Source organism: Denticeps clupeoides, chromosome 2, assembly GCF_900700375.1.
Source record: "Denticeps clupeoides chromosome 2, fDenClu1.1, whole genome shotgun sequence".
Classification (NCBI taxonomy): domain Eukaryota; kingdom Metazoa; phylum Chordata; class Actinopteri; order Clupeiformes; family Denticipitidae; genus Denticeps; species Denticeps clupeoides.
The window spans coordinates 37,115,191-37,128,723 of NC_041708.1; the positions used below are offsets into that span (position 1 = coordinate 37,115,191).

The 13,533-nt window shown below is 45.2% G+C and overlaps 2 protein-coding genes across 3 annotated transcripts; both read left to right on the forward strand.

Annotated features, from left to right (window-relative positions):
- Window positions 1-348: 348 nt before the first annotated feature.
- LOC114784589 (ADP-ribosyl cyclase/cyclic ADP-ribose hydrolase 1-like) lies at window positions 349-7,497 on the forward strand. Its single transcript, XM_028970082.1, has 8 exons — window positions 349-725; window positions 1,594-1,723; window positions 1,865-2,000; window positions 3,224-3,303; window positions 4,031-4,104; window positions 4,287-4,373; window positions 6,713-6,796; window positions 6,882-7,497. Exons 1-8 carry the CDS (start codon window positions 544-546, stop codon window positions 6,937-6,939), a joined length of 831 nt encoding a protein of 276 aa, XP_028825915.1. The 5' UTR covers window positions 349-543; the 3' UTR covers window positions 6,940-7,497.
- Window positions 7,498-7,954: 457 nt separating this feature from the next.
- Window positions 7,955-13,345, forward strand: LOC114784626 (TNFAIP3-interacting protein 1-like). Of its 2 annotated transcripts, none has more exons than XM_028970147.1 (9): window positions 7,955-8,051; window positions 8,764-8,817; window positions 9,013-9,091; window positions 10,061-10,126; window positions 10,219-10,284; window positions 10,917-11,000; window positions 11,096-11,218; window positions 11,417-11,494; window positions 13,016-13,345. In XM_028970147.1, the coding sequence occupies exons 2-9, from the start codon at window positions 8,795-8,797 to the stop codon at window positions 13,250-13,252; spliced, it is 756 nt and encodes a 251-aa protein (XP_028825980.1). In that variant the 5' UTR covers window positions 7,955-8,051; window positions 8,764-8,794; the 3' UTR covers window positions 13,253-13,345. The 2 variants fall into 2 exon arrangements, with proteins under 2 accessions (XP_028825980.1, XP_028825979.1); XM_028970146.1 differs by lacking the exon at window positions 7,955-8,051 and adding an exon at window positions 8,357-8,562.
- The last annotated feature ends 188 nt before the right edge of the window (window positions 13,346-13,533 follow it).

Here is a 13,533-nt window from a genome sequence, read left to right on the forward strand (position 1 = left end):
GTGAAGTGATTGTCACTTGTGGTACACAGCAGCACAGCACACGGTGCACACAGTGAAATTTGCCCGCTGCATTTAACCCATCATCCTGAGAGAGCAGTGGGCACCATGACAGGCGCCCGGGGAGCAGTGTGTGGGGACGCTGTTTTGTGGGACACAATGGTAGTAAGTGGGGTCTTCTGTTACCCACCAGGCTACTTTTATACTATATTTTTTATACTGAGCCGTAGATGATACGGTCGGGTTTTATTTTTTAAATGTCGCTTACGGCTGTATTAATCCGCATCTTCACAAGTTATTATAAAAATGATAGAGAGCGACGTGTGCGTGTAAGTCGGAGGACATTTCCGTCTCCGTAAAGGTGAACGCACCGATACGAATTAGCAGGACACGGAGCAACATGTGCGTAAAAGTCCCGAAGCGTCAACTTTCCACGCCACGCCGCGGGGCGGGCGGGACGGAGGGGGGTGTGCCGGCGTGGCGTTTCTATCAAGGTCCCCGGTCCGACGCCACCGACTCGTCCCCGCACCGTCCAGCCCGGCCGTCATGCTCCGCGACCCGCCGTGCGCCGCTCCGTCCCGGCGACGCCGCTGCGCGCTGCTGGGCGCCTGCGCGCTGCTGGTGGCGGTGACGCTGGTCGCCGCGCTGCTGGCCGCCACCATCCGGGGCGCGACGCCGCTGAGGACCGCCGTCGTCGGCAGATGCCGGGAGCGGACCGCCGGTGCGAGGTACATATTACGGCTGCCAAAGTTAACGCGTTAATAACGAGTTAAACCAAAATTCGAATTATTTCTACGCACGACGAACGCATGCGCATTGCACTCGCCACTGCGGCCCGTACTTTCCCGGGTTGGGATGTCAGAAAACTACGCTGCGCTTCATTCACTGTCACATACGCTTATTCAAGTTCCATTTAATTTATTAAAAATTGTGTTTAAATGTACTTTTGTAATTGTAAACACAGGTGCGCACTATATATATATATATAGAGAGAGAGAGAGAGAGAGAGAGAGAGAGAGAATTAGAATAAAAGAATGTATTCGTGTGCGCATGCGCGATATTGAATGTGTGAAAGGTCCCGATTGATTTTGGACAAATCATCAGCAACCCTGCACTGACACCACTTGTAGACTCTACCCTGGAAGGGGGTCCCTCTCTGTATCACTCCTTCTCAAGGTTTATTCCTGTCTGTAGGGTTTGTCAAAGCCCACTGAGACGTACTGTATGTGATTATGAGAAATAAATGTTGTGTTTTGTTGTGTTTTCTCTCGCATCTCCGTATAAAGGCAGTAAACTACATTACTAGTAAAATATGCTCTAAAAGTAAATGGACGGGGACGCAGAAAGACTGGCATTTTTTAAATGCCTAGTAATCCGCTTCGGAGCCGGTGTTTGGTGAAGCATGTAGATTAAAGTATGACAGGCCCAAGCTTACCAAACACGATGCATTTTCATGTGTCTCCGGAGTTATGTTCGGTAAATCCAGTTACTGTCGCCTGCTACTGGATGTACGTCAAGTTATGAACTCTCAGTTATCTCAGAAGTGAAGCGTGAGGTCGAAGTTCATGACGAGCGAGTGTTCTGCTCTGGTTTTAGTCCAGATTACTGCGAGGACGCTTGGAACGCATTCGCGGCGGCCTTCGTGGGGAAGGACCCGTGCAACGTTCCACCGGAGTCTTACGACCGTCTCATGGAGGCCGCCTTCCAGAAACGTCCCTGCAACACGGTCAGTTGTGAACACAACTTTCTTTCTCTGTCCCCGTACAATGAGGGACAATTCCGTTTTTTTGTCCGTAATATCCGTAATAATCAGGCCCTTTATGGCTGCATCACTCAAATTTGAAGCTTTTAACTTTTCCTTCATCAGACTTTGTTTTGGAGCAAAACCAAGTCCTTGGCCCATGCCTTCACCGAGAAGAAGCGCTGCCTTTTGACCCTGGAGGACACGCTGCTGGGCTACATGCTGGATGGACTCACCTGGTGCGGTCAGAATGGGAGCAATGGTAACGGTGTTGCCAGATCCTAAAAACACCTGCAGTAACACGTCATCGTAGACTGTGCACCTCTGCTTTTAACCCTGCGTCACCCTTAGTGAGCAGTGGGCGGCTTGGTCAAGGGGACGGGATTCGAACCTGCAACCTTCCGGCAAGTTATCTCACCTGCCTTTACAGCCAATCAATGCACGATGACACTCGGGTGACGCACGAAGTGAACGGCGCAGAATGCTTTATTGCTTTCTAAAGGCTTTGATCGTGCACATGACATGACTGCGCATAAGCAAGCCAAGTATGTCTGGTACTTATCGTGCTACTGAAAGAACTATAAAATGAAGGAGTAAAATGAAGGGGTTAAATGATTGTACATTATGGGATTTCTGGAATTATTGATTGTAACTATATTGTACACATGCCTATAAACCAGAAGACCCAGGTTCAAATCCCGCTTACTACCATTGTGTCCCTGACCAAGACACGTAACCCTGAGTCTCCATGGGGGGACTGTCCCTGTAACTACTGACTAAGGTTCTCTGGATAAGGACGTCTGATAAATACTGTAAATTTATGGTACAAATACGATTAAGGAAGCGGCCCCGTAATCAGAAGGTTGCACTTAGGTGCCACTGAGCAAAGCATCGTCCCCACACACTGCTCCCCGGGCGCCTGTCATGGCTGCCCACTGCTCACTCAGGGTGATGGTTAAATGCAGAGGACAAATTTCACTGTGTGCACCGTGTGCTGTGCTGCTGTGTATCACATGTGACAATCACTTCACTTTAATAATTATCATACATCTGGCAACACTGAATGGCAAATCAATGAATTGCAGTGTCAGGCCGTGGCCACTAGTAGCCGCCACCTCCCATTATGAACCTAGTTCTTCTCTCATATTCTCTTAATATTATTATTATTATTATTTCTTGTACATAATCAGTAATAGAGCCCCCATTTCATTTATCCACCTTTTTACAAGCACGGTGGTAACCATCATGTTTCAGGTTTTACTTTCAAATATTTTTTGCAATACGGCCATTGTTGTGCCACAGACATTAAAGGTGCAACAACAAATTAATAAAGTGACGCATAACAATGCAAGGCACATTATTGAAGTACTAGACATCATTACATGCATCACACAATGGGGTTGAAATGAGAATATGTGAATATGCAGTAGATACAAGTCCTGGGCTGAGTTTGTGTGGTTGATTTGGTGATTGGTGCCTTTGCAGGAATATTCACAGAATGTCCGTGTTGGAGCTGTTGCCCCGACAATCCAGTCCGGTCGTTCTGGATCCGGGCCTCGGCAGCCGTGAGTGTGTGTTTGCATGAATTCTACTGAGGCTTTGTTTAGCTGAACGGGTCGTGGGTGCGATGGAGATAGAAATCACCTCGCAGCGGCACACAAAAGCGCACTGTGGTCACTTGAACAGGATGGTTGAAATTCAAGTCAGCCCCATGCCGGGAAGTCCTTACAGCAAGTTACAGCAAGTGCTGCGCCGGCTCTCAATGGGGCTCTGTGTTGCGGCGCCACACGCAGGCCGGCATGCGCACTGAAAATTTATCACAATTAAAAAAATACACATTTTTAATTCGCGCAGATGCTCAACTGTAGTAAAAATAAAATGACCGAAGGTTCACGGGGAGTTGCATGGAACGTGTTAGGGACCAAACGGTCAAGGGACAAGGACGCAGACGTAAAGTAGGAGGGGCACAAAAATCATTTTAAAAAAGACGAATGAATCATGACATTCAACACAGGAAATAAAAGGCAGCCGTGGTCCCGTCTCTTTTTCTCGTTCCTGGCCACCGAAACACACACACAACCTGATACACCTCAAAAAAAACCCCAACTACAACCCACATTTCCCCTCTGGGACTCTACGTCAAATCACGAACACAGAAATCATTAGACCCGCCCACCCCACCCTCAGCAAAGGAATAAATCAATTAACAAGAAATGGATCACAAACGCGAGGCGTTTCCTCCATGATGGAGTGTGGAGTTTGTGTGATTGCGTTGTTTCCTGTGCTTGTCAGTTTGCAGCGGGAGCTTGTGGCGACGCGTATGCCTTCATGAACGGCTCGATCAGCTCTCCTTTCAGCTCTGAAAGGTACGTCCTCCCATTAAACCGCTTCACGGCTTTCCCAGGTTTCCTGTATAAATTCACGGTGAATTACCCGTGAATCTTTTCTGTGACGCGGCGTGAAATGTTCATATCGCAGCACCATGACAGTGCACTTTTTTTTGGGGCCTCAGCTTTAAAATATTTTGTTGTTGATTTGTGTCATACAGCATTTTTGCCTCGACCGAGGTCAAGAATTTCAACTATTCAGCATTAAACAGTCTGACCATTGTACTGGTCACTCGGGACAGCAGCACGTAAGTCTCTTCCGTGCCCACAAATAATTAAATGTCAATCGATTCATTGTTGGTCTAGTGGTGCCCATATTCATTGTAACGTCACCATTCCATATATAATATATGTATATAATATATATACAGGGAGTGCAGAATTATTAGGCAAATGAGTATTTTGTCCACATCATCCTCTTCATGCATGTTGTCTTACTCCAAGCTGTATAGGCTTGAAAGCCTACTACCAATTAAGCATATTAGGTGATGTACATCTCTGTAATGAGAAGGGGTGTGGTCTAATAACATCAACACCCTATATCAGGTGTGCATAATTATTAAGCAACTTCCTTTCCTTTGGCAAAATGGGTCAAAAGAAGGACTTGACAGGCTCAGAAAAGTCAAAAATAGTGAGATATCTTGCAGAGAAATGCAGAACTCTTAAAATTGCAAAGCTTCTGAAGCGTGATCATCGAACAATCAAGCGTTTCATTCAAAATAGTCAACAGGGTCGCAAGAAGCATGTGGAAAAACCAAGGCGCAAAATAACTGCCCATGAACTGAGAAAAGTCAAGCGTGCAGCTGCCAAGATGCCACTTGCCACCAGTTTGGCCATATTACAGAGCTGCAACACCACTGGAGTGCAATACTCAGAGACATGGCTATGGTAAGAAAGCTGAAAGACGACCACCACTGAATAAGACACACAAGCTGAAACGTCAAGACTGGGCCAATATCTCAAGACTGATTTTTCTAAGGTTTTATGGACTGATGAAATGAGAGTAAGTCTTGATGGGCCAGATGGATGGGCCCATGGCTGGATTGGTAAAGGGCAGAGAGCTCCAGTCCGACTCAGACGCCAGCAAGGTGGAGGTGGAGTACTGGTTTGGGCTGGTATCATCAAAGATGAGCTTGTGGGGCCTTTTAGGGTTGAGGATGGAGTCAAGCTCAACTCCCAGTCCTACTGCCAGTTTCTGGTACAGGAAGAAGTGGTAGTAGTGGGGTGGTAGTAGCCTAGTGGGTAACACACTCGCCTATGAACCAGAAGACCCGGGTTCGAATCCCACTTACTACCATTGTGTCCCTGAGCAAGACACTTAACCCTAAATTGCTCCAGGGAGACTGTCCCTTGTAACTACTGATTGTAAGTCGCTCTGGATAAGGGCGTCTGATAAATGCTGTAAATGTAAATGTAAATGTAAGAAGTCTGCATCCTTCAAGAAAAACATGATTTTCATGCAGGACAATGCTCCATCACACGCGTCCAAGTACTCCACAGCATGGCTGGCAAGAAAGGGTATAAAAGAAGAAAAACTAATGACACGGCCTCCTTGTTCACCTGATCTGAACCCCATTGAGAACCTGTGGTCCATCATCAAATGTGAGATTTACAAGGAGGGAAAACAGTACACCTCTCTGAACAGTGTCTGGGAGGCTGTGGTTGCTGCTGCACGCAATGTTGACGGTGAACAGATCAAAACACTGACAGAATCCATGGATGGCAGGCTTTTGAGTGTCCTTGCAAAGAAAGGTGGCTATATTGGTCGCTGATTTGTTTTTGTTTTGTTTTCGAATGTCAGAAATGTATATTTGTGAATGTGGAGAATAAATAATTGAAATGGGTATATATTTGTTTTTTAAGTTTCCTAATAATTATGCACAGTAATAGTCACCTGAACACACAGATATCCCCCTAAAATAGCTAAAAATAAAAACAAACTAAAAACTACTTCCAAAAACATTCAGCTTTGATATTAATGAGTTTTTTGGGTTCATTACAACTTGCCAAATAATTCTGCACTCCCTGTACAGTACAGGCCAAAAGTTTGGACACACCTTCTCATTCAACGTGTTTTCTTTATTTTCATGACCATTTACATTGGTAGATTATAACTGAAGGCATCAAAACTATGAATGAACACATGTGGAGTTATGTACTTAACAAAAAAGGTGAAATAAGTGAAAACATGTTCTAGTTTCTTTGCTCTGATTACTGCTTTACACACTCTTGCCATTCTCTCGATGAGCTTCAAGAGGTCGTCACCTGAAATGCTTCTCCAACAGTCTTGAAGGAGTTCCCAGAGGTGTTTAGCACTTGTTGGTCCAACTCACCCCAAACCATCTGGATTGGGTTCAGGTCCGGTGACTGTGGAGGCCGGGTCTCCACTTTTTGTTAAGTACATAACTCCACGTGTGTTCATTCATAGTTTTGATGCCTTCAGTGACAAAATCAACGTGTAATAAAAATCCTTAATTCTTACTAAGTTAATAAGAGGTCGTCATCAGTAATGGCGATGAAGCCCTCGGCCAGCAGTGAGGGTCTTCACCTCTAGGGTGCGTTGTAACCCGATGGACTTCCCTCCTAGGGACGCCTGTGACGGTGCTTCCATGAAAAGCCTCCAGCGGGCTCTGGACCCGGCGCTGAAATACAGCTGCAGGAACGTTCCCCAGTGAGTCCACGCCGACGCACCTACGCCGCAGGCTGTTTCACCTACTTACTATCCGGAATTCTCTTCACTTTTTTTTAATGCCCAGGGCGAGAGTCGAGAGCTGCATCTCACAACCAGACGTGACGTGCAGCAATTGCTGGTGAATGTAAGAAGATGGAAAATGGTCACTTTTTTTTTTCTACAAAAAATAAATACTGAAATAGGGTTTTGGTGAAAAGCCAATGGGGCATTTAATTTTTTTTTGATCATCTTCATTTCTTAAGCGAAATTAAGAGTGGCACGTTTCCAGTCATTGTGAATTTCATTTCCCTGATGCTGACAGATTGGGGTCCCTGGGCCAGCAGACGAGAAGTAAAACTGCTGATCACACCCGGCTTACCTGAGCTGAGGCATCAATGACGATCCAGTTATTAAAAGCTCTGTAAATGACCGATATAATGGGACTCATGGGTAGGAAAGACTGTCTGCTTATATGGTTTAGCACATGTTTCATAAAAGGGAATGAAAAAGCATTATAAAATGAGTATAATTTACAGGTATAATTTACTACAGTTTGAATGTTATAGTTTTTAATAGAATGCTACTCAGTGCTTCCCCAGCACATTCTTTCCTGACAAGTTTTTTAAATTTATAGAGACCGAATGAGAACTCAAGTGTTGAGTAAAAACTGAATAAATGTAATTAAACCGTCTTTTTGGCTACTCTGCATTGACATTGACTCTTTATTTTAATAACCTGCATATTTATGCTTAATGTTTCTGCTGAAATTATTATTTTTTTTTTTACTGAATAGCGGTAAAATAATAACTTCCGGCTATAGAATAATATTTTTTAGCACTCATGAACTGTTCCAAGATCTTTTCAGGTTCCTGTAGTCAGCTGAGTGGTTTTTAATTTCAACTTTTGGGCTAATATAAGACCCAGAATTCCGCTCATGTATCGAATGTGGGCTCATTATGGAGATTATGCTGTAAACAAAAATGAAAATGACCATTGTTAACTGGGGGGTCAGGTCAAAGGTCACACTGATATGGGCAAAGGTGTCCCACTTCGCCACGTCTCCTTCACATTGAAAAGCTTCTCAGAAGTGGACCAGGACGTGATCTTCATGCTAAATGTTGGGGTTTCTGTGGTGTTTTTTTTTGTCTGCGGTGGAATGTGCAACACACAAGTTGGAATTTCCTTGCGACTTTCTGAAATCCAGCAGCGAGTAAAAATTGCGCCGTGTCTTTCCTGAAAGAGGAGTAATAGTACGGTGAGTCAGGGCGGAAGGAGAATAAAAGACGCTGTCATTTGGAGAGAAGCGAGAAAGAAAAGATTACGCGGCGATTCGGCGCTGAGCGCTGAGCGCGGGGTTGCCAGGTCACGGTCAACAAAGCGCAGATCATAATATTCCATCTTATCCCAAACACTCAAAAAACATATATACAATATATAAACAATACATTTATGTTCTTTGTATTGTTTTATTACGTTTAAAACTCCGATTAATTCAAAATGGCTTGTTCTTGCTCGTGTAGGTCAAATTAACACACCTGGCAACCTTAAAAAAGTCGAAACTGAAAGATGGTTTACGGGTAATGGAATTAAATCTAAATTTTACTTACGGTCACCACGGACCACAGTGGTGATGAGGAAAACATTCCTCTCGTACGAATCTCCTCGTCAGGTCGGGATTCCCTGACTGCGCATTTTTATAAAGCCTCGACCGCGAAGATAAAATCCAGGGTCAGAAGCGAACTTTCGTCAACATTTCAGCACACGAGGTCGGCATGACTTTTAAAAATATATATTTCTCTATAGTATAATGTAAAATTATATAATAAAACATTCGTTTTATATGAGAAATATGATGGAATATTACAATGTGACGAACATGAATGATCATTATTAGTTATTATTGTATTGTTGTTGTTTTGTTATTAAATATCATATTTGAATGTGATGGATGATTTGCTCTTATTAAGGTCACGACCCCGAGGTGTCCAGAGAAGACAGATGGAGGAGGTTCACACAGACAGGTGACGCGTCTTGCTGTCTTCATGTCTGCATATCTGTATATATCTATTTTTATAGTTATAATTGATCATTTTGGAAATCTGTGTCTGCTTGAATTTTCTATGGTTTTTGAGGAAACACACGTATCTGCTGCGAATATTCCAATAAAAATGAAAGGTGGCAGAGGAGAAATGTGTTATTCTGGCTGCTGGTTTCAGGCGTGGCAGCGGGGAGCTGGACAGTTCGTCAGGGCCGCAGATCGTCAAGGTCGCCCGCTCTCCTCAGGACCCGGTGCAGGTGTGTGTGTGTTTGTGTGTGTGTGTGAGTGTGTGTGTGTTGTTGTTAGAGTAAAGGCGGAGCCACCTGCCCTCCTCAGGACCCGGTGCAGGTGTGTGTGTGTGTTTTAGAGTAAAGGCGGAGCCACCTGCCCTCCTCAGGACCCGGTGCTGGTGTGTGTGTGTGTGTGTTTGTGTGTGTGTGTGTGTGTGTGTGTGTGCGTGCGTGAGTGTGTTGTTAGAGTAAAGGCGGAGCCACCTGCCCTCCTCAGGACCCGGTGCAGGTGTGTGTGTGTGTGTGTGTTTTGTAGAGTAAAGGCGGAGCCGCCCGCCCTCCTCAGGACCCGGTGCAGGTGTGTGTGTGTGTGTTTTGTAGAGTAAAGGCGGAGCGGCCCGCCCTCATCAGGACCCGGTGCAGGTGTGTGTGTGTGTGTTTTGTAGAGTAAAGGCGGAGCGGCCCGCCCTCATCAGGACCCGGTGCAGGTGTGTGTGTGTGTGTGTGTGTTTTGTTGAGTAAAGGCGGAGCCGTCCACCCTCCTCAGGACCCCGTGCTGGTGTGTGTGTGTGTGTGTGTGTTGTTAGAGTAAAGGCGGAGCCGCCTGCCCTCCTCAGGACCCGGTGCAGGTGTGTGTGTGTGTGTGTGTGTGTGTGTGTGTTTTGTTGAGTAAAGGCGGAGCCGTCCACCCTCCTCAGGACCCGGTGCAGGTGTGTGTGTGTGTGTGTATGTGTGTGTGTTGTGTAGAATAAAGGCGGGACCGCCCACCCTCCTCAGGACCCCATGCTGGTGTGTGTGTGTGTGTATGTGTTGTGTAAAGTAAAGGCGGGGCTGCCTGGCCGGGTTACGGGAAGCTCCTCCCCCATCTGAACAGGAAGCCACGAAGGGAACCCTGGTCCTGGCCCGCACGCCCACGCCGGCATGATTGCGGCGTTTCTGTGGTGAAGCAGCTGCTGGCTTTCTTCACGCTGACTAAACGCTAAATGACTCTTTCAGGGGGCGGAGTCTCGACCCCGGGATTCGCAAGTCAGGATTTCGGCCCTGGGGACGAGGGAGCAGGAGGCGAGCGTCACGTGACACCAGATATACACTCATACAAACCACAGAATGTATCAATAATAATAAAATTTAAATCTGTCTCTTCTGTCCCCCAGCTTCTTGAGGTGAACAGAAGCTGGTCGGAACAATACTACAACATGAAGCAGCACTACGAGCGGGAGGTGGGCGCGTCCAACCATCAAATTGGGAATTTTGTTCCCACAATACCCAGAGTTTTCATTATGAGTAGTCAGTGAACACACACTGACACACACACACACAGCCCGTTCATGATCTTTATTTTTCAATTTTAGTTAAAAATCAATTTCATTAAATTAATTTCCAATTTGCATGATCAACATGTGAATTTGGGAGAAAAGTTGAAGCATGCAAAGAAATTTACGCAGATTTTCATTCTTATACGTGAATACATTTTTTCTTTTAATGTTCAAAATCAACTGTGAATGTTGATTCAACACCTGAAATTTTAAAATGGGCAAATGAATATTTAATACTTACCTTTACTATTTTAATATGAAGTCCACCATATTTTATTCAACCTCCTACTCTTTCATTTTCATCTACTACAAATGAAACGAAAATGTAAATGCAGCTGACCAAATTCAATGAGAATTGCAGAAATGTAAGATAATTTCTGAAACCAAAATTAATCCAGAATTTAACAATGTTTAAAAAAAGGAAATCAACTTTTGACTTTTGTCATTCACGCTTATGTTAATTTTAAATAAAATTTAAATTCCTAATATTTGCACATGTATTGGGTAGTTTTCAGTAACACTGTCTTTGTTGCCAGATCCTGCACATGAAGCGGCAGGTGAAAGAAAGCTGGCGGAGAAGGTTGGAGCAGGAGGACGGCGAGAAAGAAGCAGCAGCGCAGGTACGAGCGGCAGGTGGCCGTGGAAAATGACCTGTGCTTCGCGCAGGAGGAGGTGAGTCTCACGTCGCATTGTCATGTGGCTCTGCGGATCGCAGGAGACGGAGGTGGCTGAAGGCTCGTGGAGGATGGAGCAGCAGGTGGAGCGTCTCCGGCTGCAGGTCGACGCTCTGACCAGGAGAGGGCAGCAGCAGGACGAGGAGATCCAGCGGCTGAACAGAGTAAAATCACTCCAACTAATAATGATCAGAGTGTGAAGCGTGTGTTACTGAGGGAATATATACGGGAAATGTGAACGTGAGACCAGACTTTTGAAACTGAGCAGTGATGATTAACCGAACTTTCATCTCCGCTGGGCCTTAAAGGTCACTTTAAAGGTCAGTGGCATAGAAGTGGCATGTGTCTGTGTTCCCCCGAAGGCGTTGAGAGCGTTTGTGGAGAAGCCCCGGGTGCAAACGGAACACGGGCGGGCTGAAGAGGAGGCGTGGCGTCATCAGGTAGAAAACTGTGTGTGTGTTGAGAAAGCAATGACAAATTATTATAAATGTATTTTTAGGCCTTAGTCATCTTGTTCAGACGCCCTTATCCAGAGCAACTTACAATCAGTAGTTACAGGGACAGTCCCCCCCTGGAGACACTCAGGGTTAAGTGTCTTGCTCAGGGACACAATGGTAGTAAGCTGGGATACTACCCAGCAGATGCGAGTGCCACCCTAGATAATGAAAGTGCCATACACAGTGACACGTGGCCTCTGCTTTTAACCATCACCCTTAGTGAGCAGTGGGCACCATGACAGGCGCCCGGGGAGCAGTGTGTGGGGACAGTGCGTTGCTCAGTGGCACCTTGGCGGCTCGGGATTCGAACCGGCAACCTTCTGATTACGGGGCCACTTCCTTAACCGCTAGGCCACCACTATTGTACTCAGTGTTCACGAGTACAATAGGATTTGGAGCAGACATTAGGTCCAACGATTTTAAATTTAACTCCAAAATCCAATTATTGTAGTCATGAATGTTCATATAGACATCAAGTCTACTGCTTGTGTAATTTATCATCATACCAGTTACAGGGGGGCAAGGATTGTGCAAGTTGTCCTGGTTAAAAAAGATGAGAGAGGTCTGTAATTTTAATCACACGTACAGTTCCACTGTGAGAGACAGAACGTAAAAAAATACAAGAAATCACATTTTATTATTTTTAAAGAATTTATTTGTATAATGGTGCAGAAAATAAGTATTTGTCACTTACAAACAAGCAAGACCTGTTACTTGTTATTTAAGAAGTTCTTCTATCCTTCACTCGTTACTTATATTTGAACTGGTTATCTGTATAAAAGACGCTTGTCCACACCTTCAAACAGTCTGGCCAAGACCAGAGAGCTCTCTAAGGAGACCAGGGACAAGACTGGGACGAGACAATCCACAACAGGCATGTTTTGGAGGGGGGAAGAATGCCGAGTTGCAATCCATGAACACCATACCCACTGTGAAGAATGGGGGACAGGACGACTGATACGTATTAAAGAAAAAGATGAATGGTACCAACAAACCTTCTTCCATCAGTGAAGGCAAAGACGATGAAACGTGTCTGGATCTTCCAGCATGACGATGATCCCAAACACACCGGTTCTAATGTCACCCAGCCAGTCTCCAGACCTCAATCCAACCGAGAATCTGTTCCCAGCGTCAGCCCCAAAAAAGCTCTAGATCGGGACAATCTAGAAGAACGGGACAAAACACCAGCTACAGTGCAGACCTGGTGAAGACTTACAGGAAACGCCAACCAAGGTTACATTACAAAGCATTGAGGTGAACTTTGGCTATTGCTTATTTTCTGCACCGTTATACCAATAAAAGTGATTTCCTGTGTTTTTTACATTCTGTCTCGTGCACCATGATGAAAATTCCAGGCTTTTTCAACTGGGACAACTTGCACGATCGGTGGTGGACAAATACTGTACATGAAGTGCGATGTTGATTTGAAAGCATTGTGAAATGCGGCCGTTGTCCACGTTCCAGGCCCAGGTGTACAAGGAGGACTTCCTCAAGGAGCGGCGGGACAGGGAGAGACTGAAGGGGAAAAGCCTGGAGCTGGAGGGGAGGCTCGGCAAGCTCCACGCCGAGGTTCACGCTCTCCGTGGCCAGCTGAGGAGCCGCACAGGGGATCGTACGAACCAGGCACAGGACCAGGATGAAAAGTGTCATCGGTGGCCGCCACGATCTGCAGGACAAGACCAGAGGAATAATCCACGCTAAAACGAACTTATTTCATATTCATTTATTGTTTGTACATACCTACATCTATATACCGTTCACTACTGATACTTTCTTATAAATAAAACTAATGATTAGGGCACATTTTTGAGCATTACTTCTTTATGCATTACTTCTAATACGATTTCTATGTAGGTCCTATTAACTAGGTGCATGGTTAATAGAACCTAAATAGAAATGATATTTGTTGATGATTGATAGGATTGTGCTGTTATCAGCGTTCTTACACATTTTTTACAAAAGAATTTCCACGACTTTTCAGT